This window comes from Austrofundulus limnaeus, unplaced genomic scaffold, assembly GCF_001266775.1.
Source record: "Austrofundulus limnaeus strain Quisiro unplaced genomic scaffold, Austrofundulus_limnaeus-1.0 Scaffold5, whole genome shotgun sequence".
In the NCBI taxonomy this organism is placed as follows: domain Eukaryota; kingdom Metazoa; phylum Chordata; class Actinopteri; order Cyprinodontiformes; family Rivulidae; genus Austrofundulus; species Austrofundulus limnaeus.
This window is the reverse complement of record NW_013952407.1, coordinates 3,484,747-3,509,181: the sequence shown is the minus strand read 5'-3', so window position 1 is coordinate 3,509,181 and position 24,435 is coordinate 3,484,747. Positions and strand designations below refer to the sequence as shown.

Sequence of the window (24,435 nt, the reverse complement as noted above, 5' to 3'; positions counted from 1 at the left end):
GAAGAAAGTTGAAGAGTCATCAGATTCTGTTCCGACATCTTCAAGTGAAACACAGCTCACCTCTGACTCAAATGAGATAAATGAGGAAAGCCATGTGAGAACAGTCTGTCACCGTTTACAGTTAGTTTACAAATGTTGCTACTGAAGTCAGAGATGGTCAAAATGTTAACCTCATTTCTGATTTGGTGTTTTCAGACAACTGAAGTCAAACTGGTGTGTCATGCTGAACTTCATATCTCAGTGGATCAGTTCCCAGAGAGATTTTTCAAATCTYGTGTCATCTACTTCATCAGAAACACCAAGGGTGAGGTGACTGTATGCTTAAACCTATTTTAACATTTCACACATCACATTCATTGAAAACTTCTCATTTGTGCTTTGAGCAGAGACTGTTGTTCAGCCACTGGACATGAAGGAGGCCAGCATCATAATGCCTAGGTTGTTTAACTTTGGCATGCAGTCTGGAAACCCCTTGCTGGCACTACAAAACAAACTAGTCAATGTAAGAAAACAAAATCAAACCAACACCACCTGTCTTTAACAGTGCTAGAACAGTTGTAAAYATCTTGTATGTGTGTATGAATGTATAATGTAAATATTTTCACTTWATCTCTTGTCAGATCTATATACCCATGTTCACTGCCCAGAAAATGACAGCGACAGGAGAAAGTAGTCAACACAAGCAGAACTGTCCTCAGGAAAAGATCAGTAGAGGCAGTAAAAAGAAAAAGGGTAAACTGAAAAAACAAGGTGAGCAGCTCATGATGTGTGATGAGTTGCTCAACAGGACGCACAAATTTTTGGGAGTGGTCAACTCAACTCTTCAGCAGCTTCAAATTGAAGGTTTGTTTTATTTCAGCATAACAAAGGAGGGTCAACTATGAACTAGGAATTTATCACTGATCGAAGTTTCAAAGCACAGAGAAGAATGTATTCCAACTTGTAGTTGTATTCCCTTCCAGAATTCATTTTAGTTTTAAGCACATTTGTGTTGTGAGATGTTTAGTATGCTTTGGGATTTGTAAACCGTAAAAAGATCCAACCTGTGATATCCAAGCCTGCTTCATAAGAAGGATTTTAGTTTTGATTTAGTGTCTGTGCCGCAGGTGAGACTGTACTCCAAATTCCTGATCTGGACTTGAAGCAGGAGGTGAACATGCTGCTTGATAACCATGAGGTGTTGGAGAAGTTGGAGCAGTGTGTGATGAACTGGCAGACTCAGATTACCATTGTTATTGAGGAACAGCAAGGCAAAAAGCCACAGGTTTGTATCAATTCCTACTAGGTTTTGTTTTAAGCTTAGAAAAAATAAACTAAAAGCATTCTGAGTGTACTTCAGCCAAGACCTTAAGGTCACTCACATTGGTGATCCAGATCAACACCAAAATTTAATCGTGTTCTTTATGACAACCTCAAGAAGGAATCCAGTGACCAATCTTAAACACTCTCTTCTTRTTACCCTCCAGGCACCTGGGCCAATGGCAGAGATAGAACTCTGGCAAGGGCGTGCTTCTGCTCTCAGTGGCCTGTGTCAGCAGCTCGAACAGCCTGCAGTCAAGAAGATCATGGAAATACTGACCAAATCAGATTCAGGCATTGTTCACACCCTGAATGAAACTATTGATGAATTATCAAAATACCATTTAGAGTCAGRTCAAATTACCTGTATCCTTAAGACACTGGAAAGACACTTTATGGTAAGCAACCTCTAAAAACATTTTTTKTTGTTGAATATTCTGTACACAGACTGGCTCTTTTTTTCTGAATAAATTTAGAGCAGTGTTATAGTACTCAAGACCTGTCTCGAGACCACTTTTTGGTGGTCCTGGACTCGTCTCAGACTTGACCGCATTCGTACTTAGTCTTGTCTCGGACATTGAGGACTTAGGATTTCATTTAGGGTGGCACGGTGGCTCAGGTGGTAGAGCTGACGCCACTCAGCAAGAAGGTTGCCAGTTCAAATCCCGGCCYGGGGACCTTTCTGGGTAGAGTTTGCATGTTTTCTCCATGCATGTGTGGGTTCTCTCTTCCTCCCACAGACCAAAAACATGACTGTTGGGTTAATTGATAACTCTAAATTGTCCCTAGGTGTGAGCGAGAGAGTGAATGGTTGTTTGTCTCGTTTTTCTCTATTTGTGGTCCTGAGATGGACTTGCGACCTGTCCAGGGTGTACCCAGCCTCTCGCACTGTGACTGCTGGATATGGGCACCAGTGACCCATGCGACCCTGAAAGGATTTAGCGTGTACAGAAAATGGACGGATGGATTTTATTTAAAGACAAGAACTGCCATAAAAGTGTCCAATTTATTTGTTAACATCCTTGCTTTTACTGGATGTAAAATGTATTTATTCTAATCCAATTGTGACTTATTGATATTATATATTTTTGTTAGCGCTGTCACCCATCCCCAGCACCTTTTTCACTCGCACTCGGCAATCCGAGAAAATGAGCAGTGGTTGTCTGGGAGCGGGAGAAGATGTCTGCAAAGTCTTCAGCAATACAATTTGGCTACATAAATAATAAAGAATGTATTTTTAAAACGACATCCAGAAGAAAGCATAYAGTGACTTGAAAATTCTGCAGGTCTTTGCTATCATAGACAGTGGAGACTACGTCAAACGTTAATTGTCACTTAAAAAGGAAGCACAAAGAAAGATAAGCTATGTGTRCGTGATGTTAACAAAGCTAACGAGCTAACGTTAGTAATATGCCACTGTACCAAAATTCCTTTACCGACCCGTTAGCTACCCATATACAACATATTGTATGTTTTAGGGCACTAGTTGCCATTTTTTTTCCGGTCTTGGACTTGACTCGGTCTCACCTTCCCTTGGTCTAGGTCTCGACTTTGCCTTGGTGGTCTTGACTACAGTGCTAACTTGGAGTCTACTTTTTTTTTTTTTTTTTTTTTTTTGTGTGTGTGCGTGTGTGTGTGTGTAGAACCTGGCTACTGGTGCAGATTTTGCCATCATGCTTGACACCATCCCTGAAATGATGGAGACCTTACAGATTGTGTACACAATGTCTTACCGCTACTACTCAAATGAGCGTGTGGGGCCCCTAATGGAGCGTATTGCCTGGCAGCTGTGTGAGCGAGTGGCTCAAGGAATTGATGTCCACAGTCTATTCAGGTATTCAAGTATAAAATGCATACAATTTAAATAAAAAAATGTTTGTGTGATTTTAATATTAGTCAGTGGTTTATTAAGGCTATGAATTATKATTTAAGTTAAATACAAAATATTGTGCCTTGGACAGAGAAAAAAGARAAGAGGCCAAATCRTTGGTGCTCGAGGCTAAGCGGGTTCTGGAGACGTGGAAGTTGACCTATTTTGACATGAGTGCAGAAATTGAAAAATTAGGCTCAGTTCCTCACTGGGACTTTGATGGTAAAAGACTGTTTGAGAGGAGCGATTACATGGCTTCTGTCTGCCAGGACCTGTGCAACATGTTTCAGGTCAGTGTACTTTCTGGAACATTCACTSACAAATTCCTGACCACTCACTCACTCACAATAATCAACCCTATAAATGTGTCGAATTTGAAAGCGGTCTCCTGGGTTTGTGCTTTTCAGCTCYTGGAGGAATTCAACAACGTTTTAGGCCTTGAGCATATAGATAGAAAAGAAATGGCAAACAAACTGGAGGGTCTGGTTTTACCCATTCAGGAGGTCAGTTTTAATCCTTTCAGCATCTCTAGAAAGAGCAACTGGAAAATTATCATCCAAGAGTTTGGCACAAATAAGAAGGTTGGTTAGGAATCTTTTATCAGTTCACATGCATGTCCTATATGTTTGCTTAGCTGATTCATTTTTCACATGTTTGCACAGGTCGTTGAGGGAGAGATCATCAAACTGATCGACCTGTCTTTTAACACACTGCCCTCCTCRGCTGCTACCCTTGAGATGCTACAGAATTTGAAACAAATCCATTCTACAGAGGCCATCAACAACTGTTTGATTAGAAAGTTTAATGATGTCCTGACCCAGAAGTGCAAAGAGGTACCGGTACTCTGTTTTATTATAATCTAGAAGAAGAGCTGGTTGCCATAAGCCATGTTAAAAATGTTGAAACTAAGTAACATTCATGAAAGTTTTTAACATGACTTGTAATTTCAATCCAGTTAACAAATGTAATTACAATACTATAATTAAGGYGGCACAGGGAGCTCAGCTGGTAGAGCTGTTGCCTCCCAGCAAGAAGGTTGCCAGATCAAATCCCGTTCAAGGACCTTTCTGGAGTTTGCATGTTCACTCCGTGCATGTGTGGGTTTTCTCTGAGCACTCTGGTTTCCTCCCACAGACCAAAAACATGAGTGTTAGTCTAATTGTTAACTCTAAATTGTCCCTAGGTGTGTGTGTGTGTCTATGAATGGTTGTCTGTCTTGTTTGTCTCTATGTGGCCCTGTGATAGACCTGTCCAGGGTGTATCCCAACCCCCCCACAGTGACTGCTAAATTTGTGCATCCCCATGACCCTGAAAGGAAGAAGCAGGTTGGATGCATGGTTGGATAGATGGATATTATAACTAAACAAAAAAACTCTTCAGGTTTTATTTATTAATGTACAACAAAACAAATACACATTTTTGGTTCATTAATTCTAAAGTTTTACTACTGTATTTTAAGGGTTTTATAATACTGTGAAGTAAGTAAAAGTCAAGATTTCCTGTAACAGGTTGACAGCATTAAGGAAATCTTTGAAACACAGAAGGACAATCCACCTTTGAATAGGAATGAGCCTCCTGTGGCCGGATCTATCAGGTGGGCCCAGACTCTTTTCTGCCACATGAACCAAACCATTCTTCCCTTCCTGAAAATGGCAGAGGAACAAAACAAAATGGTGAGTTATTTTATTGAAGTTAAAACTGTTTAAATGACAAAATAAGGGTAGAAGCATTTTCTAACTTTTATTATTTTCTGCTCAGGCAAATGAGAAGTACCGGTATGTGGAAATTGCAGTGCAGATTCAGAATTATCAGGCAAAGAAGCATGAGTGCTGGATGGATGGATTAGAAAAGACYCTCTCAGTACTAATGAAAAAGCCTCTGTTAATTATTAAAGCAAACAAGGAAATGGTAATATTTTCTGAAATTTGTTACAACTACTGTTATCTAAATATACACTCACTGTTGAGTCTATTAGGTACAGTTTTTCAATTACTTGTTAACGCAAACAGCTAATCAGCCTTTATGGCAGCAACTCAGTGTCTTTAAAKCATGGTGAGGTGAAGTTCAAAACGAGCAACAGAATGGAAATTAAAAAAAGAGAATTTAAATGAATTTGAAATGGGTGGGTTGTTGGTATCAGATGAGTTGGTCTGATTATTTCAGAAACTGCTGATCTACTGGTGATTTAGACCATTCTCTTTAAACCCTGGAGATGGTTGTGTGTAAAAATCCCAATAGACATACATGTCTAGCACATGCAACCACAGCACATCTTAAAACTTTTTTCCTTCCTCATTCTGATGTCTGGTTTGCACTTCAGCAAGTCTCATCATGTCTACATGCCTAAAGACACTGAGTTGCCACCCTCTGACTGGCTAATTAGCTGTTTGAGTTATTAATCAATGGAAWAGGTGGACTTAATAAAGGGACTGTTTAATTTACATGAAATAAAGTTCTGTCTATATATAAAAATATAAAAAATTGCAAAAATAAGTCAACATTTTCATTTTTGTAATTTCAAGGATGTGCCAAAACCTGAAAGAAGCGATACAAACATTGTGCGATACATTGTTAACTTTGCTCCAGAAATCAAGGAAATAATTTCTGAAACAAAATATCTTGAGTTACTGAATTACTCTGTTCCTCAACGAGCCCAATATGTRACCCTACAAGAGGAAGAACTCCTCAGGTGAATACATTCATTAAAGAACATGTGCCATATGTTGAAACCATTCTCTTTGTCTCTTTCGTTACCTTTGTCATCTGTGGTTTCAGGTATGTTGATGAGCTGAATATGCTTGTCAGCAGATATCACTCTGTGCTGGACAGCTTGAGYGAGCTGCATCTCAGTCTGCTGGTACCAGAAATAAAAAGAGTCGAAAACGAGATGTACTTGGGACACAAAATACTCACTTGGAGTCTCCCAGGTACAGTATACATAGTTTAAAATGTCTGTGGAATTTTTCTGCAATGCAAATGCTCTAAATTATGCTAGTAAATTAAAACTTATTACTGGTTTTAGGGATACCTGACTTCATCAGTCGAGGTGTCAATGCTGTCTCTCAATTTGAGTCTGTGGTCAGTCAGATTTACAAAAACGAGAAGGAAATCRATTTCAAGTTGGAGTCAATATTGATGGCTAATCTACTGAAATGTCCAGTACCAGATAATTCAAGTGACTTACCAGGTAGAACTAATAGAAGGATCTATTAATGATTGTGTGTGTGGCAATAATAAATCATTATCATTATTTTTTTAAAGGTGTCAAGACTTTTTGTTCACTTATTGAGGAAGTGCRAGCCAAGACTTTGCATTTGCTCAGGAAAACATATTCTGACATAAGTTTCTTGATCACAAAGACGGAAGATTTGATAATGAAAACCAGTAGCGGTAAAGCCAAATGCATGGCCCCATACTACACCTACTGGGAAGGCAAAGTGTTTGATTCCCTTCTAAARATGGTACAGAGGTAATCAAATGATCTTTCACAATTTGCAGTTGAGTATTTCTGAGATTTACCAACCAATTTCTGAACCATTGTTCCATATTTTTTGCTGGCACTTTAAGGAGCATTCAGGCTTTCAACATGGCACTGATGGGAAGTACTGCTCTCTTCCAAATTGACGCCTTTCTGTCTGCCCCAAAGATTGTGTTACAGCCCCYCAAACAAGAGCTCTACCGGCTGCTCATGCAGTGTGTTAAAGACTGCATAGAGAGTACCAAGGTAAGGCTATCACTATTACTATTGTTGTGACATTGTTTTAAGCATTTGAATCTAGCACATAATAAGTTGATCACTAACATACAGTGTTTTTGTGTTAAGCAATTTCCACGTTGGATGCATGGGACCTGCATTGAATGCCCCCCTCAGAAAGTGGCCGGTGAAGATGAGATGGTGACGTTCACTTTCTTTAGTGATGTATGGCAGCATCCTCAGATACATGAAAGCGCGTTGACAGCATCCAAAAACATCCAACAACTGCTCCTCTCCTTGGACCAATACCTTCTCCTCTGGATGTGCTATCGGTCCCTTTGGGAGCAGAATGAAACCATTGTCAATGAAAGATTTGCAGCAAAGAAGCCATCCTTTGCCRCGTATGACGATAAGCTACACTTCCTTGCTGATGTCAAAGAGCAGGTGATGCAGGAGCCTCTGAGCAAGACTGAGCGCTCAATCCATCTGAACATGGAGCCGCTGGTTACCACAGTACAAGAAATTGCAGACTCCTGGATCAGATCACTTGGTAGCATGCTCCACAAGTCTGCCAAAGAAGATCTCTTCAACTTGAGAGATGAGCTCATGGTACYGAGTCATGCAATCATTTCCATAAAAATGTGTTGGGCTTTTTTTAAAATTTACATTAATCTTACAAAACAGAAACTTTCGAAGACACTGAAGCAGAACCTGGACACTATGGAGGACCTAAAATTTGTCCTYGGTACTATCATAGACCTCAAGAACATGTCTGTAGAGGTGGAATTAAGATTCACCGACATCCAGGAACGATACAGAACCCTGTCCATTTACAAACTGGAGGTAGTGTGTTAAATGTTCAGTTGTTACTCAAAAAATGAAATTATTTTGGTTAACTTRGTGTTCTTTATATGCTGCAGGTTGGAGAGGATGAAAAGGAGCTGGTGGCCATTATTGGACAGATGTGGAGTGACCTGTTTGCAGAATCTAGAAAAGTTGATCGCAGCTTGAAAGATGTAAAGAAATCATTTACCGTGGTAGGACATGAAAGCTTCTTCACATATGTATAAAAGAAGATTCAGAAAGGCACCTTTACATACCACACACCTTYTCTTTCTTACTTTTAAAGATTGCAAAAGAGAAGACTGAAGACTTTAAGCAAAATTTGTCTATCTTTGCTGAAAGCTTCGACATTCATGGTCCTGGAGCTGTGGGTGAAGATTTGGACAAAGGTGCTTTGATCAGACCCATTTTTGCAGTATGTAATGTTCAACCTTGAAACATGAATGACTTTTTTCATTCTTTTCAGGACTAAGCATTTTGGGAAAGTATGAGACAGACCTTGCCAAGATAGTGGCAGAACAGCAGAAGCTCTCTAATGCTGAGGATCTGTTAGGCATGCCTGTCACTGTGTACCCAGAGGTYACAAGGATTCAGAAAGTCATGAGTGGCTTAAGAGAAGTTTATGACATATACAAAGCTCAGAAGGTGGGTTAGTATTTCTATCAGTGAAAAAGTGAATTTTCTTGTCAGTGTGCATTACAAACTGTTCTCATAGAGTTTGTCAGTATCACGTCTGTACTTTTTTATTTTAGAATGCAAAAGCAAATTGGTCGCAGACCTTGTGGGTAGATTTGAAGATCCAGGTGCTGCAGGAGGGTATAGAGGGTTTTATCAAAAGCCTGAAGAAGCTGCCCATCGATGTGAGGGCTTTACCCGTGGCTATTTTTCTAGATGGGAGCTTGGAAGAGTTTAGAGAATCGCTGCCTCTTCTGCTAGACCTGAAGAACAAAGCCCTCAGAGAAAGGTTAGTCTGAAGAGAAGGATGAACAGACATAGAAAACGATGTAAAAATGAATAAATTTGAATTTATTTTAACAACTGAACTTTATACAGAATAGAATATATGGATGAATCAGATGAAACAGGTTTTATTTTTATTCTAATATTTTATTTGACTTTTTTAGGCACTGGAAGGAGCTGATGGAAAGAACTGGCACCAGTTTTGAGATAAACCCTGATTGTTTCACCCTGGAGAACATGTTTTCTRTGGAGTTGCACGAATATGCAAATGTCATACGTGACATTGTCACATCAGCTGTCAAAGAGCTGAGTATTGAGAAGGCAAGCTTTCCTCTTTAATAAATAATCATTAATAATGACATCACAAATAGAGTCAAGTTTAATTGTACGAGTTTAGCATTCAAATTACACAATATTTACACGTTACAGTTAATATTAGCATGTTAACTGTTTATGCACTTTGTATGTGTGTGATTCAAGGGAGTAAAGGGGGTGGCAGAAACTTGGGAGACCATGAAATTCAACGTGCAGCCTTATTTTAAAGGCACCCAGAAACTTGGTTTTATCCTGGGAGCAGTGGATGAGATCCTGCTCACTCTGGACAGTGACGTTATGAACTTACAGAGCATGGCAGGCAGCCGCTTTGTTGGACCTTTTCTTGGCAACATACAAAAGTGGGAAAAAGATTTGTCTTTCATCAATGAGACCACAGAGGTCAGTGCACGCTTTTACCTTTATTATTAAGTTAAATTCTCAAAACTGTGTACTGACAAAATGGCCTTTGTGCAGATTTGGTTGGCGGTTCAGCGAAAGTGGATGTACATGGAAAACATATTCACTGGTGGAGACATTCGCTCTCAGTTACCCGAAGAAGCTAAGAAGTTTGACAACATTGATAAGATGTTTAAAGAAGTGAGTTGTCCCATTTCAGTACAAGTGCAAATATGTATTTTTTGTTAGCACTTTTCAAAATGTTATCTTTTYGTAGATAATGAACGACACTGTAAGAGATCCAAATATCAAGCGAAACTGCCTGGCTCCTAACCGGCTAGCAAACCTGCAGGCCTTGAGTAATGGTTTGGAGAGTTGCCAGAAAAGTCTTAATRACTACCTGGACTCCAAACGAAATGYATTCCCACGCTTTTTCTTTATCTCTGATGATGAACTGCTCAGTATTCTGGGGAGCAGTGACCCTGCCTGTGTCCAGGAACACATGATTAAGGTATCAGACTTTGCTTATATTGAAAATTTTGTCTGTAAAATACTTTGCCAGATGTTTTATTGTTTGTTTTTTGCACTAGATGTATGACAACATAGCATCTCTAAGGTTTGATGTGGAAAACAATGGAGAGACAGTAGTTGGAGCTATGGTGTCTGCTGAAGGTGAGGTGATGGAGTTCAGAAACCCTGTCTCTGTGGAAGGAAGAGTGGAAGAGTGGATGTTGAAGGTACTAGAGGAGATGAGAGGGACTAATTGGTTTAATACAAAGGAGGCAATCTTCTACTACTATAAAGAGAAGAGTAGGTATGTATCAACACAGGGAGCGGTCTATAGATTTGCAGATATCTGTGTGCAAACAGACCACAGTAAATCTGTCCTTTCTATGCTTTTCAGGGTCGACTGGATGCTGTTATATCAGGGTATGACAGTGCTGGCTGCAGTTCAAGTGTGGTGGACCTTGGAGGTGGAAAATGTCTTCAAGAAGGTGAGGAAAGGAGAAAAAAATGCRCTGAAGAACTACGCTAAGAAGATGCATCGCCAGATTGACGAGCTAGTGACGCGCATAACTCAACCTCTGGAGGAAAACGACAGGCGGAAAATAAACACGGTGCTTATCATTGATGTCCATGCGAGAGACATTGTGGACAACCTTGTGAACAACAGGTGAATTTACTCATTACACATATTCATTTTAATCTTTAGGATTGAAAATTGTGTTTAATACAATGGACCTTTCAATGTTTCCCCAGTATAATGGATGCACAAGAATTTGAGTGGGAGAGCCAACTAAGATTCTACTGGGTGCGAGATTATGACAACCTGTTTGTGCGGCAGTGCAGTGCTTCATTCTCTTACGGTTATGAATACATGGGACTTAATGGTCGATTGGTTATAACCCCACTAACAGACCGAATCTACCTGACCCTTACACAGGTTAAAGAGTCTGTGCAATACCTAAACAGAAACTTATAAACTGGTACGTTAGTTTGTTTTATATGTTTGAATTTGTTCAACAGGCACTTTCCATGTACTTGGGTGGCGCTCCTGCTGGACCGGCTGGTACAGGGAAGACGGAGTCCATCAAAGACCTGGCTAAGGCTTTAGGTCTGCTGTGTGTGGTYACAAATTGTGGTGAGGGCTTGGACAGCAAGGTAAAAGGCAAACAATAAGAAMTATATTTTTTATGTTTTCTTGATAAAAAAAATAACATTGTCATTTCTCAATAGCTTTTTTATTATTATTATTCATTCCTGTTTGTTCAGGCTGTTGGAAAGATCTTCTCTGGCCTTGCCCAATGCGGAGCTTGGGGCTGCTTTGATGAGTTCAATCGTATAGATTCTGCAGTGTTATCAGTTATTTCTTCTCAAATGCAGACCATTCGCAATGCTCTCATTTTACACTGTAAATGTTTTCAGGTAAATCTATTGTAAAATAGTGAACGTATAATACAAAATGAATACTTTTAAAGGTAATTATTTTGTGTCATCAAGGGAATATTCCTTAGCACAGGTCATTTTAATCCATATTAAAATGCACCTAAGAGTTTTTGTTTGACAACTTCTTACTCATATTATGTCAAGTTTGAAGGGCAAGAGATCAACCTGGATAACCGCATGGGGATTTTCATCACTATGAATCCCGGTTATGCTGGACGTACAGAGCTTCCAGAATCAGTCAAAGCCCTCTTCAGGCCTGTGGTGATGATTGTACCCGACCTTGAACAAATTTGTGAGATTATGCTCTTTTCAGAAGGCTTCCTAATGACTAAGGTAACACATGCTAGCAAAAAATGTCATGCTTTAATTATGACCATATTATGACTTTGTAACGGGATGTTCTTCCATTTTGCTAGTAATTCATCATGTTTTATTTTTCAACTAATATTTATTTTAGGTGCTGGCCAAGAAGATGACAGTACTTTACAAGCTGGCTCGTGAGCAGCTGTCTAAGCAATTCCACTATGACTTTGGCCTGCGTGCTCTAAAATCTGTTCTGGTGATGGCAGGAGGGTTAAAGAGAGGTTCTCCAGACCTTAATGAGGTAGTGACAATCTTAGAAGATTTACTTCTGTTGAAAATGTCAGGAATGTTGTATATATAATGTGCACTGCAACATTTAGATGCTTTGGAGAAGACACTGATTTGGACTGAAATAGTATTTTGATGTTGTATTATACTATAACTTTTCCTGCTATCCAAGATTTTCTATCTTAACCAGAACTCTCCCAATTCTGCATTTCTTTCCTTGATGTCATCTCTTTTAACAGGATGTGGTGTTGATGCGTGCACTCAGAGACATGAATCTTCCAAAGTTGGTGTTTGAGGATGTCCCTTTGTTCCTTGGACTGATCTCAGACCTCTTTCCTGGATTGGACTGCCCTCGCGTTCGGTATCCGGACTTCAGTGACGCTGTRAAAGAGATACTGCAAAAAAACCAATATATTCTCCTGTCTGATCAGGTATTCCAACTGGGCCGTAACGTTCATCTGTTAGAGTCTTTCTTGGACARTTTATTAACTAGTGAAAAATATACTCCAAGAACTTGAGTCCTGATATTGATTTCCCCTGTTTGAATGCTGTCTGTGGCAGGTGGATAAAGTTGTACAGCTGTATGAGACAATGATGACCAGGCACACCACTATGATTGTGGGCCCAACAAGTGGAGGGAAATCAGTTGTGATCAGCACACTATGTCAAGCTCAGACCAAGTCAGTGCCAGTTTACTTTAGTCGTTCTCCTGCCACTTTGTCTTAAAAAGGCAAATTAGTGATGTTCTTTTGTTCTCCTTACCAGAATGGGGTTGCATACTAAGTTATATCCTCTGAATGCTAAAGCCATGAGTGTCATTGAACTGTATGGAGTACTTGATCCAGATACTCGTGACTGGACTGATGGAATTTTTTCCAACATCTTCCGCAATATCAACAAACATACTGACAAAAAAGAGCGGAGGTAAAAAAGAATATAAAAGAAACATTGCATGTGTACAACTTGAGAAAAAACCTTGAAGTAATTCATAAAGACATAAATTTGTAACTTGCAGGTATATCCTGTTTGATGGGGATGTAGACGCCCTCTGGGTAGAGAATATGAACTCTGTAATGGATGACAACAAGCTTCTCACTCTAGCCAACGGCGAACGGATCCGTTTGCAGAGTCACTGTGCTCTGCTGTTTGAGGTTTGTCTGAAAGTGGCTTTGAGAAGAATGTATTTTCTTACACATTCCTGCAAAACAACTCTCAGCTGAGCCCTAAAACTTCACTGTCACAGGTTGGAGATCTGCAGCACGCTTCACCTGCTACTGTGTCCCGCTGTGGGATGGTTTTTGTTGACCCCAAAAACTTGCGATATACCCCGTACTGGCAAAGATGGGTGAAGAACAGACCTGASCAGGTTATAGAAATGGCTTCATTTAGTCATTTTCAGCATTTACCAAAGGAAATTCATTTACATATGTGTGTATGTGTGTGTTTATAGCAGCAAGAAGTGCTTCAGAGGCTATTTGAGAAATATGTACCTGGATGTATTGACATGATTGTAGATGGTATCGTTGATGGCAAACAAGTTCAGAAACTGGAGACAATTGTCCCACAGACTGATCTGAATATGGTAGGATAATCTCATCCGTTTCAAATTTGTCACAATGCCTAAATTGATGTTCTAAGGATGAACTCATAAAACGATTTCCTTGAATTAAATGTGTGTCTTGATAATGAATTCAGGTCACTCAGTTGGGCTTGACACTGGAAGCACTGCTTGAGGGAGACAGCAGCCATGCTGATGTCCTGGAATGTTACTTCCTGGAAGCATTGTACTGCTCACTTGGAGCCACGCTGTTAGAGAGTGCTCGGATCAAGTTCGATGAGTTCGTCAAAAGGCTTTCCTGCCTAAACACAGAGCATGATGAAAAAGTCCTTGTTGGGCCTGGTGAGATTCCAGGTATAAAGGAAACATTTGTTCATAAGTTCATGCATTTTAATGTTTGTTTTGGTTAAATAAGATTATGATAAGACAGGAAAAAAAATGTGAATGAATGCTTTATAACACTGTTCTTTAAGAGAATGACTGTAACTGTGTTTAACATGTTAATTGTGAATACTACAGGATACCTGCCAACTCTGTATGATTTCCATTTTGATGGGACACAGAATAAGTGGGTTCCTTGGAGTTCTCTTGTTGCTAAATACACTCACAGCCCAGCAGTAAAGTTTGCTGATATCCTAGGTAACAATTAATTCTGTGAGCTGTTCAACAGGAACAAATTAAATGCAAATATATTTAAAAAATAAAACTTTTAAAGAAGTACCGGTACATAAGCTTTTGAAGTGAATTATTTCATGTTTTATGTTTCAGTGCCAACTGTTGACACTACAAGGACCAGCTGGCTTTTGGAGCAGATGATCAAGATACGAAGGCCAGTATTGCTGGTTGGAGATTCTGGCACTTCTAAGACTGCCACAATTCACAACTTCCTGAAGAATGTTGACACTGAAACAGGAGTAATTTCAACATCTAAACTTGCATATGTGCATTTTTACTTGAATATAAATGTGCTTTTCTTTAGATTTCTCTGTTTTATTTATTGATTTATTTTTATTTTTATTTTATTTCATTATAGTCTACTTTGATCATTAACTTCTCATCCCGAACAACTTCATTAGACCTACAGAGAAACCTGGAGTCTAATGTACAAAAAAGAACCAAAGATATTTATGGTCCTCCTTTGGGAAAGAGACTTTTGGTCTTTATTGATGACTTGAACATGCCAAAGGTACATTTACTTTTTTTAATTAAATCATTTATTTTGTAATTTGTTTGTGGTAGTGGTTATAATTAAAAAAACAACATAATGCACTTTTTCAGGTAGACAATTATGGTACACAACAGCCTGTTGCACTTCTGAAGTTGCTGTTGGACCGAGGAGGCATGTATGACAGGGAAAAGGAGCTAAACTACAAAATTCTCAAAGACCTTGACTTTATTGCTGCCATGGGAAAGGCAGGAGGTGGAAGGAATGAGGTGGACCCACGTTTCATCTCACTCTTCAGTGTCTTTAACATTCCTTTTCCATCAATGGAGTCTCTCCACCTCATCTATGCTTCTATTATTAAAGGTCACACCAGAGTAAGTATCTTTGTACCCCATATAATTTCATCATTTTATGTCACTCAGATTTAATAAACATGAAATATTTTAGTTGTTTGAGGACTGCATAAAGGAAGTGTGTGATAAAGTCACCTTCTGTACATTGGAACTGTACAACATGATCATCAAAGATCTGCCACCAACCCCCTCCAAGTTCCACTACACCTTTAACCTGAGGGACCTGTCAAGAGTCTACAATGGACTGACCCACACTAAACCAGACAAGTCTGATCAATCACATTTATTCCACTGACAAATTCAAACAGTTTTTAAAATGTCTTTCACTGCTGTTCTCTTTGACAGATTTCTGACTGTCTGCCAGTTTGTGCGCGTGTGGAGAAATGAGTGCTTGAGAATCTTTCATGATAGACTCACGCACGAAAACGACAAAGCTTTGGTAAGATTTTGAAGCGCAGATAGTTGTTCCCCCAAATCAAATAATAAATATAGACCCCAAATGTTTGCCTGATACTTTTTTTAATTTTTAATTTTTTTTAACCATAACAGGTTCAGGGTCACATAAAAAACTTGCTTGAAGAACATTTTCAATCAGAAATGGAGGAAGTAATGAAAGACCCAATTCTATTTGGGGACTACATGAATACCCTCAGTGATTCTGAACCCAGAGTCTACGAATCCATCCCAGATTATGACGCTGCCAAAGCGAAATTTCAGGCAAGTTTAACAATGATGGTAGCTGAAATATTATAACCCAATTCCAATGAAGTTGAGACGTTGTGTAAAACAGATAAAACAGAATACGATGGTTTGCATATTCTTTTTGACCTATGTTCAACTGAATACACTACATAGACAAGATTTTTACTGTTCAAATGGATAAACTTTATTGCTTTTTTGCAAATATTCACTCCTTTTGAATTTGTTACTGCAACATGTTGCAAAATTACGGGGGCAGAGGCATCAAAAGACTGTGAAAGTTGAGGAATGATGAAAAAACACCTGTTGGGAGCATGCTACAGGTGAACAGGTTAATTGGAAACAGGTGAGTGTCATGACTGGGTTTAAAGGGAGAATCCCAAAAAGGCTCAGTCAATCACAAACAAGGATTGGGTGAAGTTCACCACTTTGTGAACAACTGCGTGAGAAAATAGTCAAACAGTTTAAGAACAACGTTTCCCCACATATTTGGAGAACATATTAGTGTTGTAATTAGGGTTGTAATAAGACATAACAATTGTTTACATTACAATGATTTACTGCTGTTTCTTTTTCTTTCTGCAGGAACTTCTTGAGGAGTACAATGAGACCAAGTCAAAGATGAACTTAGTGCTGTTTGATGATGCTCTGGAACATCTCACCCGACTTCACCGCATCCTTCGCATCGATCGTGGCCATGCACTGCTTGTTGGAGTGGCGGGCTCCGGCAAGCAGTCGCTCACCAAGCTTGCTGCATTCACTGCTGGCTGTGAGGTCGTAAAAACATATTGTAGCTGTGCTGAAACACAAATGATTCTTCAATGAGGTTTACTTATAAAGCTATGAGTAATGTAAAGACTGTTGACTTCAGTGACATGTTACCCTCTAGCTAACATTTATAGCTTTATAACTGCTAAATCAAAATAACGGATCAATCTTGTTTCAGATGTTTGAAATAAAACTCAGCAGAGGATATAATGAATCCAGTTTTCGAGAAGATTTGAAAGCGCTGTACCTGAAGCTTGGCATCGAAAATAAGAAGATGGTGTTCCTCTTTACCGATGCTCATGTGGCCATGGAAGGGTTTTTGGAACTAATAAACAACATGCTCACCTCAGGTTGAATTTAACTGTAATTAAAATACATTTATATCCTGAAAAGCTACAGTATTTGCACACTGATCATTATTTCTTTTGAAAGGCATAGTCCCTGCATTGTTTCCTAACGATGAGATGGAGTCTGTCCTCAATGAAGTTCGTGACGAAGCTCTTAAAGCAGGAGCAGATCCTTCCAAAGAGGGTGTTTGGCAATACTTTGTCAGCAAGTGTGCCAACAATCTACACGTTGTGTTATGCATGTCTCCAGTGGGAGACACTCTGAGGACACGCTGCAGGAACTTCCCAGGTTGAATGTGCATTCATTCTTCACCTAATATTATTATTTTCTTATTTCTTTTCTAACTGTGTGCCTTTTTTAATCTCAGGACTGATGAACAACACTGTGATAGACTGGTTCCTGCCATGGCCGCCACAGGCTTTACATGCAGTGGCTCAGTTTGTCCTTGGTGTGTCTTCACACATAGTCAAATAATTATATTTTCCTTTAATTATTTTAAAGATTTTTAAATAGAATGTTTTTTATATATAAATTTATTTATTTATTTTAACAGGTGAAAATTCAATGATTCCTGAGGCTCACTCCAATTCAGTTATTGAACATGTATGCATGGTGCATACTTGTGTGGGTGAATACAGCAAGCTATTCCTGGAAACACTCAGACGATGTAACTACGTCACTCCAAAGAACTACTTGGACTTTATTAACACCTATTCTAACCTTTTGGAGGAAAAGAACCACCTTTTCCTTAGTAAGAAGTTTGTAAATTACAAAAAACCAGTAGTAACTGGGACTGGTAGCAAATGAGTACTACTAACAATGTGTTTGTGAGGATGTCAGTAACAGTTCTTTGTATTTCTAGCTCAGTGCAGGCGTTTAGAGGGAGGTTTGGATAAACTTAAAGAAGCCAGCGAGCAGCTGGCTGAACTGAATGTCAAGCTTGAAGATCAGAAGGTTGTCTTAGCTAAAAATTCCACAGATTGTGAAGCACTGCTGGAAGACATTGCTGCAAACACAAGCGTGGGTCAGTGAGTGCCTGCATCTTTTACTAAAGTATTATGTAACATGTGGTCCTTAAATACTAATCATCAATAACTTGTTTTTTTAGCCAAGGAGAAAAAGGCTCTTTCAGAAACTAAAGCTACAGAGATTGAAAAGCAGAATGAAGTCATTGCTGTTGAAAAGAAAGATGCTGAAAGTTTGCTGGCTGAAGCTCTCCCGGAATTGGACGCTGCCCGCTTAGCCCTGCAAGACTTAGACAAACGTGATGTCACTGAGATCCGGTAAATTCTTAACTTTTTATTTAGTTTTTTAGGTTATTAGGAAAAAATTACTTTACAAATTGGTACTGACCAATCAGGGATTTTAACACTTGTCAGTAATAAAAACTGATTTCATTTTCATGACAAAACAAATTAAACCGAATTGTATTTATTTATATTTTGCTTGTTTGTTTAGATTTTGATTTATTTTGATTCATAATACAGGTCTTTTCCTAAGCCGCCCCAACAGGTGCAAAAGGTTTGTGAGTGTATTTTGGTGCTGCGTGGCTCCCATGAAATCAACTGGCAGTCAGCCAAGGGGATGATGTCTGAGCCCAACTTTTTACACTCCTTAATGGTCATGGACTGTGATTCCATCAGTAACACTCAGATCAAAACTGTCAAAGGTAATTTGAATTCATGATTAGTGGAAAACCACATTTAGAATTGTAAATTGTAAAAATGTCCACGTCCTGGATAAAAATATCTAGTCCAAATACCATGGACTGTATTTCTGTAATGACATAACATATTATTCATTTATTTATCTTATTTGGTTTGGCTAGGCATCCTAAAGGACCTATGTTTTGAGGAAATGCGAGCCATCAGTAAAGCTGGTGCGGGAATGTTTAAATTTGTTCGGGCGATCATACGTTACTGTGATGCTACCAGGGAAATAAAACCCAAGAAAGAAAAGGTCCTTCATTTCTGCTATTTTTGTTTCACTGTCATGTATTAAATGAGAGACCAAAACAACAACAACAACCAAGAAAAAACAAAGAAACAACTGTACTGTCATTTGATTTATAGGTGGCACGTCTAGAAAAAAAATTTCTTCAATCTAAAAATGAACTACAGAACATTCAAAGTGAACTCAGCAAAATTCAGACAGAGTTGCAAAGTCTTCAATTGAAGTATGACCACGCAATCTCGGAAAAGCAGAAGCTACAGGAGGCGGCTGAGGTCATGGAGCGAAGACTGATTGCTGCTGATAAACTCATCTCTGGACTGAGCTCTGAAAATGAACGGTGAGATTATGCAACAGTTGTAAATTACCGTATTGTTGATCTTTTCCATTTTATTGTTCTAACTATGTGCTTTTTTCAATTATATTTCCCACTCTTACTAATTCAATTCAGGTGGACACAAGATTTGGATGAGCTGAGGCAGCAGCGAGTGTGTCTCCTTGGGGATTGTCTGGTCTCTGCTGCTTTTCTGAGTTATGAAGGGGCCTTCAGCTGGGACTTCAGGAATGAAATGGTCTATCAAACATGGGTCCAGGACATTATTGAGAGAGGCATCCCCTTGAGTCAGCCTTTTAAAGTGGACAACCTTCTGACTGATGAGGTAGAAATCAGCAGGTAAGAAGCATTTAAACCTTTTTGAAAGACAATATGTCACATGACAATAAACTGAAATGCAATATGAAAAATTATTTTCTATGTCCATTCAACAGGTGGGGCTCAGAAGGACTGCCTCCTGATGAGCTGTCAGTGCAGAATGGAATTCTCACAACCAGAGGAAGTCGCGTTGCCATGTGTATTGATCCTCAGCAGCAGGCACTCAACTGGATTAAAAATAAAGAAGCAGCCAATAAACTCAAGGTACAAAAAGCTCAACATTTATACAACTGATCTGATAATGAGCCCATTTTAAAGTCCCACACTCTGATCATGACATTGACTTTTTGTCCTCAGATCTCATCTTTCAATGATCCAGACTTCTTGAAACAGCTTGAGATAGCCATTAAGTATGGCAATCCATTTCTTGTCCAAGATGTGGATGAGTACATTGACCCAGTCATTGACAATGTCCTGGAAAAAAACGTCATAGGTGCAGAGGGCAGACAGGTCATCTTGCTGGGTGACAAGGAAGTGCACTATGATCCTAACTTTAAATTTTACCTTAATACCAAATTGGCTAATCCCAAATTTTCTCCATCCATTTTTGGAAAAGCTATGGTCATCAACTACAGTGGTAAGATCTGCTGCATGCCACTTTCAGTTATCTGCATCACATAAGCAGCTAAGGCCGGCGTCACATTACAAGAAAATCATGCCAATTTTTGCCCTTCCAACAATCTTAAGGAAGTCCAGATTATCATGATGGCTCTAAAGATAATCATAGCAGATATTCCCGCCGTGGGTGGTGAGTTAAGAGTGATCTAGTCGGCTGACAGTTCATGAATGAAATATCTTTGCGTGTGTTGTGTGTTGTCTCTTGCCGTGTGGCTGTACACCACACTCTGTAGGACCAAACCTGGTATATCCATGATTTTTTATCCTCACGTGTGGGCTCTCTCAGTCTTTGAAAATCGGCCGACTGTTTTAAAATCTTGTAGTGTGACTCAGCCTTAATATGAACAGGTTTGTCTGTTTTCTTAAGTCTATTTACTGTATGTCATTACAGTTACCCTTAAGGGTCTGGAAGACCAGCTCCTGAGTGTTATAATGGGCTTTGAGAAGAAAGAATTGGAGGAACAGCGTACGCATTTAATCCAAGAGACTAGTATCAATAAAAAGCTTCTGAAAAACCTTGGAGACTCCTTGCTTAGGGAGTTGGCCATGTGTACAGGCAACATGTTGGATAACACAGAACTTGTGCAAACACTGGAGGAAACAAAACTCAAAGCCAGCGAGGTCAGTTTGGCTGAAGTTTCCACAAAATACCTCTATCTTTGAAGAAAATATAATCAGGAACCTTTTGCTGTTTGATTTTGTGACAACCAGGTATTTGAGAAATTAAAGTTGGCTCAGACGACATCCGTGAATATTGATAAAATGAGAGATGGTTACCGACCTGCAGCGAAGCGAGGCGCTATCCTCTTCTTTGTGCTGACAGACATGGCTCTGGTTGACAGCATGTACCAGTACTCGCTAGAATCCTACCTGGAAGTCTTTAACTTATCACTGCAGAAACGTAGTTCTGACATTTCACTTCAACAAAGACTTAACGACTTCACGAACACTCTAACATACAATATTTATAAGTACGGCTGTACAGGTAAACTAACTGAGTTAGAATAATGGCAACATGTTCATTTTTAAAGTTGGGTATGATGGTTTTCAGATTTATACAAATCTCCCTGTTGTATGTCCTTAGGGCTGTTTGAGAAGCACAAGTTGCTTTTTTCTCTCAACATGACAATCAAAATTGAGCAGGCAGAGGGGAGGGTGCCACAGGAGGAGTTGGAGTTCTTTATCAAGGGTGACATGTCCAGAAAATTGTCTAAGAATATTGTATTGTTCACAAGCAGACAAAAAATGCTCAGAATTGTTTTGTCCTGTTTTTCAACTTCATGCATAAAGGTAATACGTCTCTGGAAAAAAGCACACGACAAAAGCCTTGTGACTGGCTTCCTGACCAGGGCTGGGAAGACGTGGTGAAACTTGCAGAGCTCTTCCCTGAACAGTTTGGCACTCTGCCTGAAGATGTTGAAAATAACATCACTGAGTGGAAATCCGTAAGTGACCACAGTGACAAAAATGAATATAAGGAGATTACTGAACCAGTGGTGTTTAACCCTTATTGTCTCATTTTGTTTATTTGTTTTTCTCAGTGGTATGACTCAGATGCGCCGGAGCAGGCTCCGTTTCCCATGAAATACAAAGAGAACTTGTCTGCCTTTCAGAAGCTACTGCTGCTGCGCTGCTTCCGGGTTGACAGAGTTTTCCGAGCTGTGACTGACTATATCAGTGTTACCATGGGCGAGAAGTAGGGACTATTTTTGTTATGGTTATGAAGCTTCACAACCTCAACCTTTCAAACTGTGTTAATAAGTTGCATGTTACTGTTGTGTAGCAGTTTGTATAGCTCAGTCACCTACAATAGCTCTAGTTCTGTCAGACATACTGTATAAGCCAGTTAAATTGACCAAACATAACTATTTGATCAAACTTCTTTGTTTTTCTGTGTAGATATGTACAGCCCCCTGTGATCAACTTTTCTGCAATTCATGAACAAAGCACACCTTTCTCTCCCATCCTTTTCATCCTGAGTCCTGGTTCAGACCCAACCAGTGACCTGATGAAACTAGCAGAGGAATCAGGCAGCAGGTTTAAGTTCCTCGCCATGGGCCAGGGGCAGGAGAAGGTACTGAACACTTTCCATGATTTGAATTTTAAGTGCAAAGAAGGGAAAGGGGAAATGATCATAGGATTTAACAAGAAATTGCCCTAATAAATAAAAATGTGTGGTAATTGTATCCTGTAACTGTCTTAAAGGTGGCCCTAGAACTGTTGGAGAGTGCAGTTTCTTGGGGTCAGTGGTTATTGCTACAAAATTGCCACCTGTTAAAGAAGTGGCTAAAAGATCTGGAAAAAGCATTAGAAAAAATCACAAATCCCAACTCTAATTTCCGTCTCTGGATCACGACCAATCCCATTCAAGATTTCCCCATTGGCATTCTGCAAAAGTCTCTAAAGGTAAAATACATTTTCTTTTATATTTTTTTTTGTGATGCAACAATAATATCAATCAAGGATAAAAAAAAAGATTGAAGATATTTACAAGAACTGATTTATTGTGTGTAGGTAGTGACAGAGCCTCCCAATGGTCTCAAGCTGAACATGAGAGCCACATACTCCAAAATTTCTGATGAGACCTTGAACACATGCCCACACTCTGCATTCAAAAGCTTGGTCTATGTGCTGGCCTTCTTCCACGGTGTGGTGCAAGAGAGGCGCAAGTATGGAAAAATTGGTTGGAATGTGCCCTACGACTTCAGCGAGTCCGACTTTTTTGTAAGAGGAGCAAATTTTTTACTTTTTGATCTGCAGAATAATAAGTTTAACTTTTCTATAGTTAAATCAATATAAATAACCATGTTTACAGGTGTGTATGGAGATTCTGAACACCTACCTGACCAAAGCTCACAACCAAGAAGATATACCCTGGAGAAGTCTTAAATATCTTATCGGAGAGGTCAGGCTACATCTAATTGGTTGTAATATTGTGTCAGAAAATGCTGTATGTTTATATGTAAAATGTTTTTTAGGTGATGTATGGTGGGCGAGCAATCGACAGCTTTGACCGAAGAATCCTGACTGTCTACATGGATGAATACCTCGGAGACTTCCTTTTTTATACTTTTCGGCAGTTCCTCTTCTTCCAGAACAAAGATGTGGATTACAAAATCCCTCCATCTGGGTCAAAGGATGTATATGTTGGTCAGTTCATGCTTTCACTACATAAAGCAAATTGTTAAAATTGTTTATTATTTTTCGCTTGGAGCTTTAACCTGAAATGTTGTAGATGAGATTGAGAAGATGCCTCTGGTGAACACACCTGAGGTGTTGGGACTTCATTCCAATGCGGAGATTGGATATTACACTCTAGCTGTTAATGAGATGTGGGCTCACCTGATAGACCTTCAGCCTCAGACAGGTATGATTTAGCACAAGGGTTTCCAATCCTGGTCCTCAAGGACCACTACCCTATATGTTTTTAAGAAAATCTCTGCTCTGACACACCTGATTTGAAAGAATAGCTGATTAACAGGCTTCTGCAGAACTAGAAGAGGTAATTCAATCTCTGAATCAGATGCATTGGAGCAGGGAAACAAGTAAAGCATGGAGGGTAGTGGCCCTCCAGAACCAGGATTGGACACCCCTAATTGAGATTTTTTCAACAGTTTTCTTAACTGATCACTGCTAAAGACATTTATTTTATTTATTAACAAAAGCATTAACTCTTTTTTTCAAATTCTTTTCAGTACATTTCCTAATTTGCCTTTTATATTGTATCTTCCTTCCTGTGGCACAGGTGAAGCTCGTGGAAGTCTTACTAGGGATGAGCACATCAGCCAGGTGGCTCAGGACATTCAGAACAAGCTTCCTGAGTTATTTGACGTGGATGTGATTCGTAAGGCGTTTGGCACAGACATATCTCCAACCTCGGTGGTTCTTCTTCAAGAACTGGAGCGCTTTAACAAACTAGTGGTTTGCATGCAGCAGTCTTTGGCTGAGCTGCAGAGGGTGAGTACAATGCAAGATACTGAGGGGACTGAATGCTCATGTGTTTTTTACTCGACTTCAGTTTAGATTTTCTCTTGTTGTCTTGTTTCCCACAGGCCTTAGCTGGTGAGGTAGGTATGAGCAGTGAGCTCGATGAAGTGGCTCAAGCCCTTTTCGATGGCCACATCCCTGCCATTTGGAAGAAATTGGCTCCTGAGACTCTGAAGTCTCTTGGGAACTGGATGATCCATTTCAAGAGGCGCTATGAACAGTACAGCTACTGGGTAAAAATGGGCGCAAGCCACCATATAAAATATCTTAAAGTTTACATTTGTTAATTTTGGTATTATTTGTAGTTAACAAAATAAGTTTATATTTGTGTGTGTGTGTGTGTGTGTGTGTGTGTGTGTGTG

The 24,435-nt window shown here is 39.4% G+C and overlaps 2 protein-coding genes across 2 annotated transcripts in view; both read left to right on the top strand.

Moving 5' to 3' along the window:
• LOC106530179 (dynein heavy chain 10, axonemal) overlaps positions 1–3,328 on the top strand; it is a 3,709-nt gene extending 381 nt beyond the window's left edge. Inside the window, exons 2-9 of the mRNA XM_014025769.1 lie at positions 1–94; positions 196–304; positions 387–502; positions 621–843; positions 1,107–1,264; positions 1,467–1,697; positions 2,943–3,141; positions 3,261–3,328. Coding sequence (XP_013881223.1) covers positions 1–94; positions 196–304; positions 387–502; positions 621–843; positions 1,107–1,264; positions 1,467–1,697; positions 2,943–3,141; positions 3,261–3,328 — 1,198 coding nt within the window. The remainder of the gene's footprint in view (positions 95–195; positions 305–386; positions 503–620; positions 844–1,106; positions 1,265–1,466; positions 1,698–2,942; positions 3,142–3,260) is intronic.
• The window catches only part of dnah10 (dynein axonemal heavy chain 10), a gene marked incomplete at its 3' end in the record, with an annotated part of 22,244 nt that continues 1,083 nt past the window's right edge, over positions 3,275–24,435 (top strand). The window contains 67 exon segments of the mRNA XM_014027371.1: positions 3,275–3,459; positions 3,577–3,750; positions 3,832–4,002; positions 4,678–4,842; positions 4,928–5,077; positions 5,692–5,858; positions 5,945–6,096; positions 6,192–6,356; positions 6,431–6,638; positions 6,737–6,893; positions 6,993–7,472; positions 7,548–7,706; positions 7,784–7,900; positions 7,993–8,095; positions 8,173–8,351; positions 8,459–8,670; positions 8,831–8,987; positions 9,147–9,380; positions 9,456–9,578; positions 9,655–9,888; positions 9,968–10,191; positions 10,282–10,551; positions 10,638–10,821; positions 10,905–11,039; positions 11,151–11,303; positions 11,469–11,657; positions 11,782–11,928; positions 12,155–12,346; positions 12,477–12,595; positions 12,681–12,839; positions 12,931–13,066; positions 13,159–13,281; positions 13,366–13,497; positions 13,611–13,827; positions 13,993–14,112; positions 14,242–14,387; positions 14,507–14,659; positions 14,752–15,012; positions 15,086–15,258; positions 15,337–15,430; positions 15,541–15,708; positions 16,276–16,464; positions 16,637–16,808; positions 16,891–17,094; positions 17,174–17,254; positions 17,360–17,557; positions 17,669–17,830; positions 17,915–18,089; positions 18,294–18,475; positions 18,635–18,765; positions 18,879–19,096; positions 19,208–19,429; positions 19,525–19,672; positions 19,766–20,045; positions 20,478–20,707; positions 20,798–21,071; positions 21,171–21,275; positions 21,377–21,531; positions 21,628–21,782; positions 21,986–22,160; positions 22,292–22,492; positions 22,601–22,810; positions 22,902–22,991; positions 23,065–23,236; positions 23,322–23,453; positions 23,832–24,043; positions 24,139–24,306. Of these exon segments, the coding sequence (XP_013882825.1) occupies positions 3,340–3,459; positions 3,577–3,750; positions 3,832–4,002; positions 4,678–4,842; positions 4,928–5,077; positions 5,692–5,858; positions 5,945–6,096; positions 6,192–6,356; positions 6,431–6,638; positions 6,737–6,893; positions 6,993–7,472; positions 7,548–7,706; positions 7,784–7,900; positions 7,993–8,095; positions 8,173–8,351; positions 8,459–8,670; positions 8,831–8,987; positions 9,147–9,380; positions 9,456–9,578; positions 9,655–9,888; positions 9,968–10,191; positions 10,282–10,551; positions 10,638–10,821; positions 10,905–11,039; positions 11,151–11,303; positions 11,469–11,657; positions 11,782–11,928; positions 12,155–12,346; positions 12,477–12,595; positions 12,681–12,839; positions 12,931–13,066; positions 13,159–13,281; positions 13,366–13,497; positions 13,611–13,827; positions 13,993–14,112; positions 14,242–14,387; positions 14,507–14,659; positions 14,752–15,012; positions 15,086–15,258; positions 15,337–15,430; positions 15,541–15,708; positions 16,276–16,464; positions 16,637–16,808; positions 16,891–17,094; positions 17,174–17,254; positions 17,360–17,557; positions 17,669–17,830; positions 17,915–18,089; positions 18,294–18,475; positions 18,635–18,765; positions 18,879–19,096; positions 19,208–19,429; positions 19,525–19,672; positions 19,766–20,045; positions 20,478–20,707; positions 20,798–21,071; positions 21,171–21,275; positions 21,377–21,531; positions 21,628–21,782; positions 21,986–22,160; positions 22,292–22,492; positions 22,601–22,810; positions 22,902–22,991; positions 23,065–23,236; positions 23,322–23,453; positions 23,832–24,043; positions 24,139–24,306 (11,763 nt within the window). The 5' untranslated portion in view covers positions 3,275–3,339.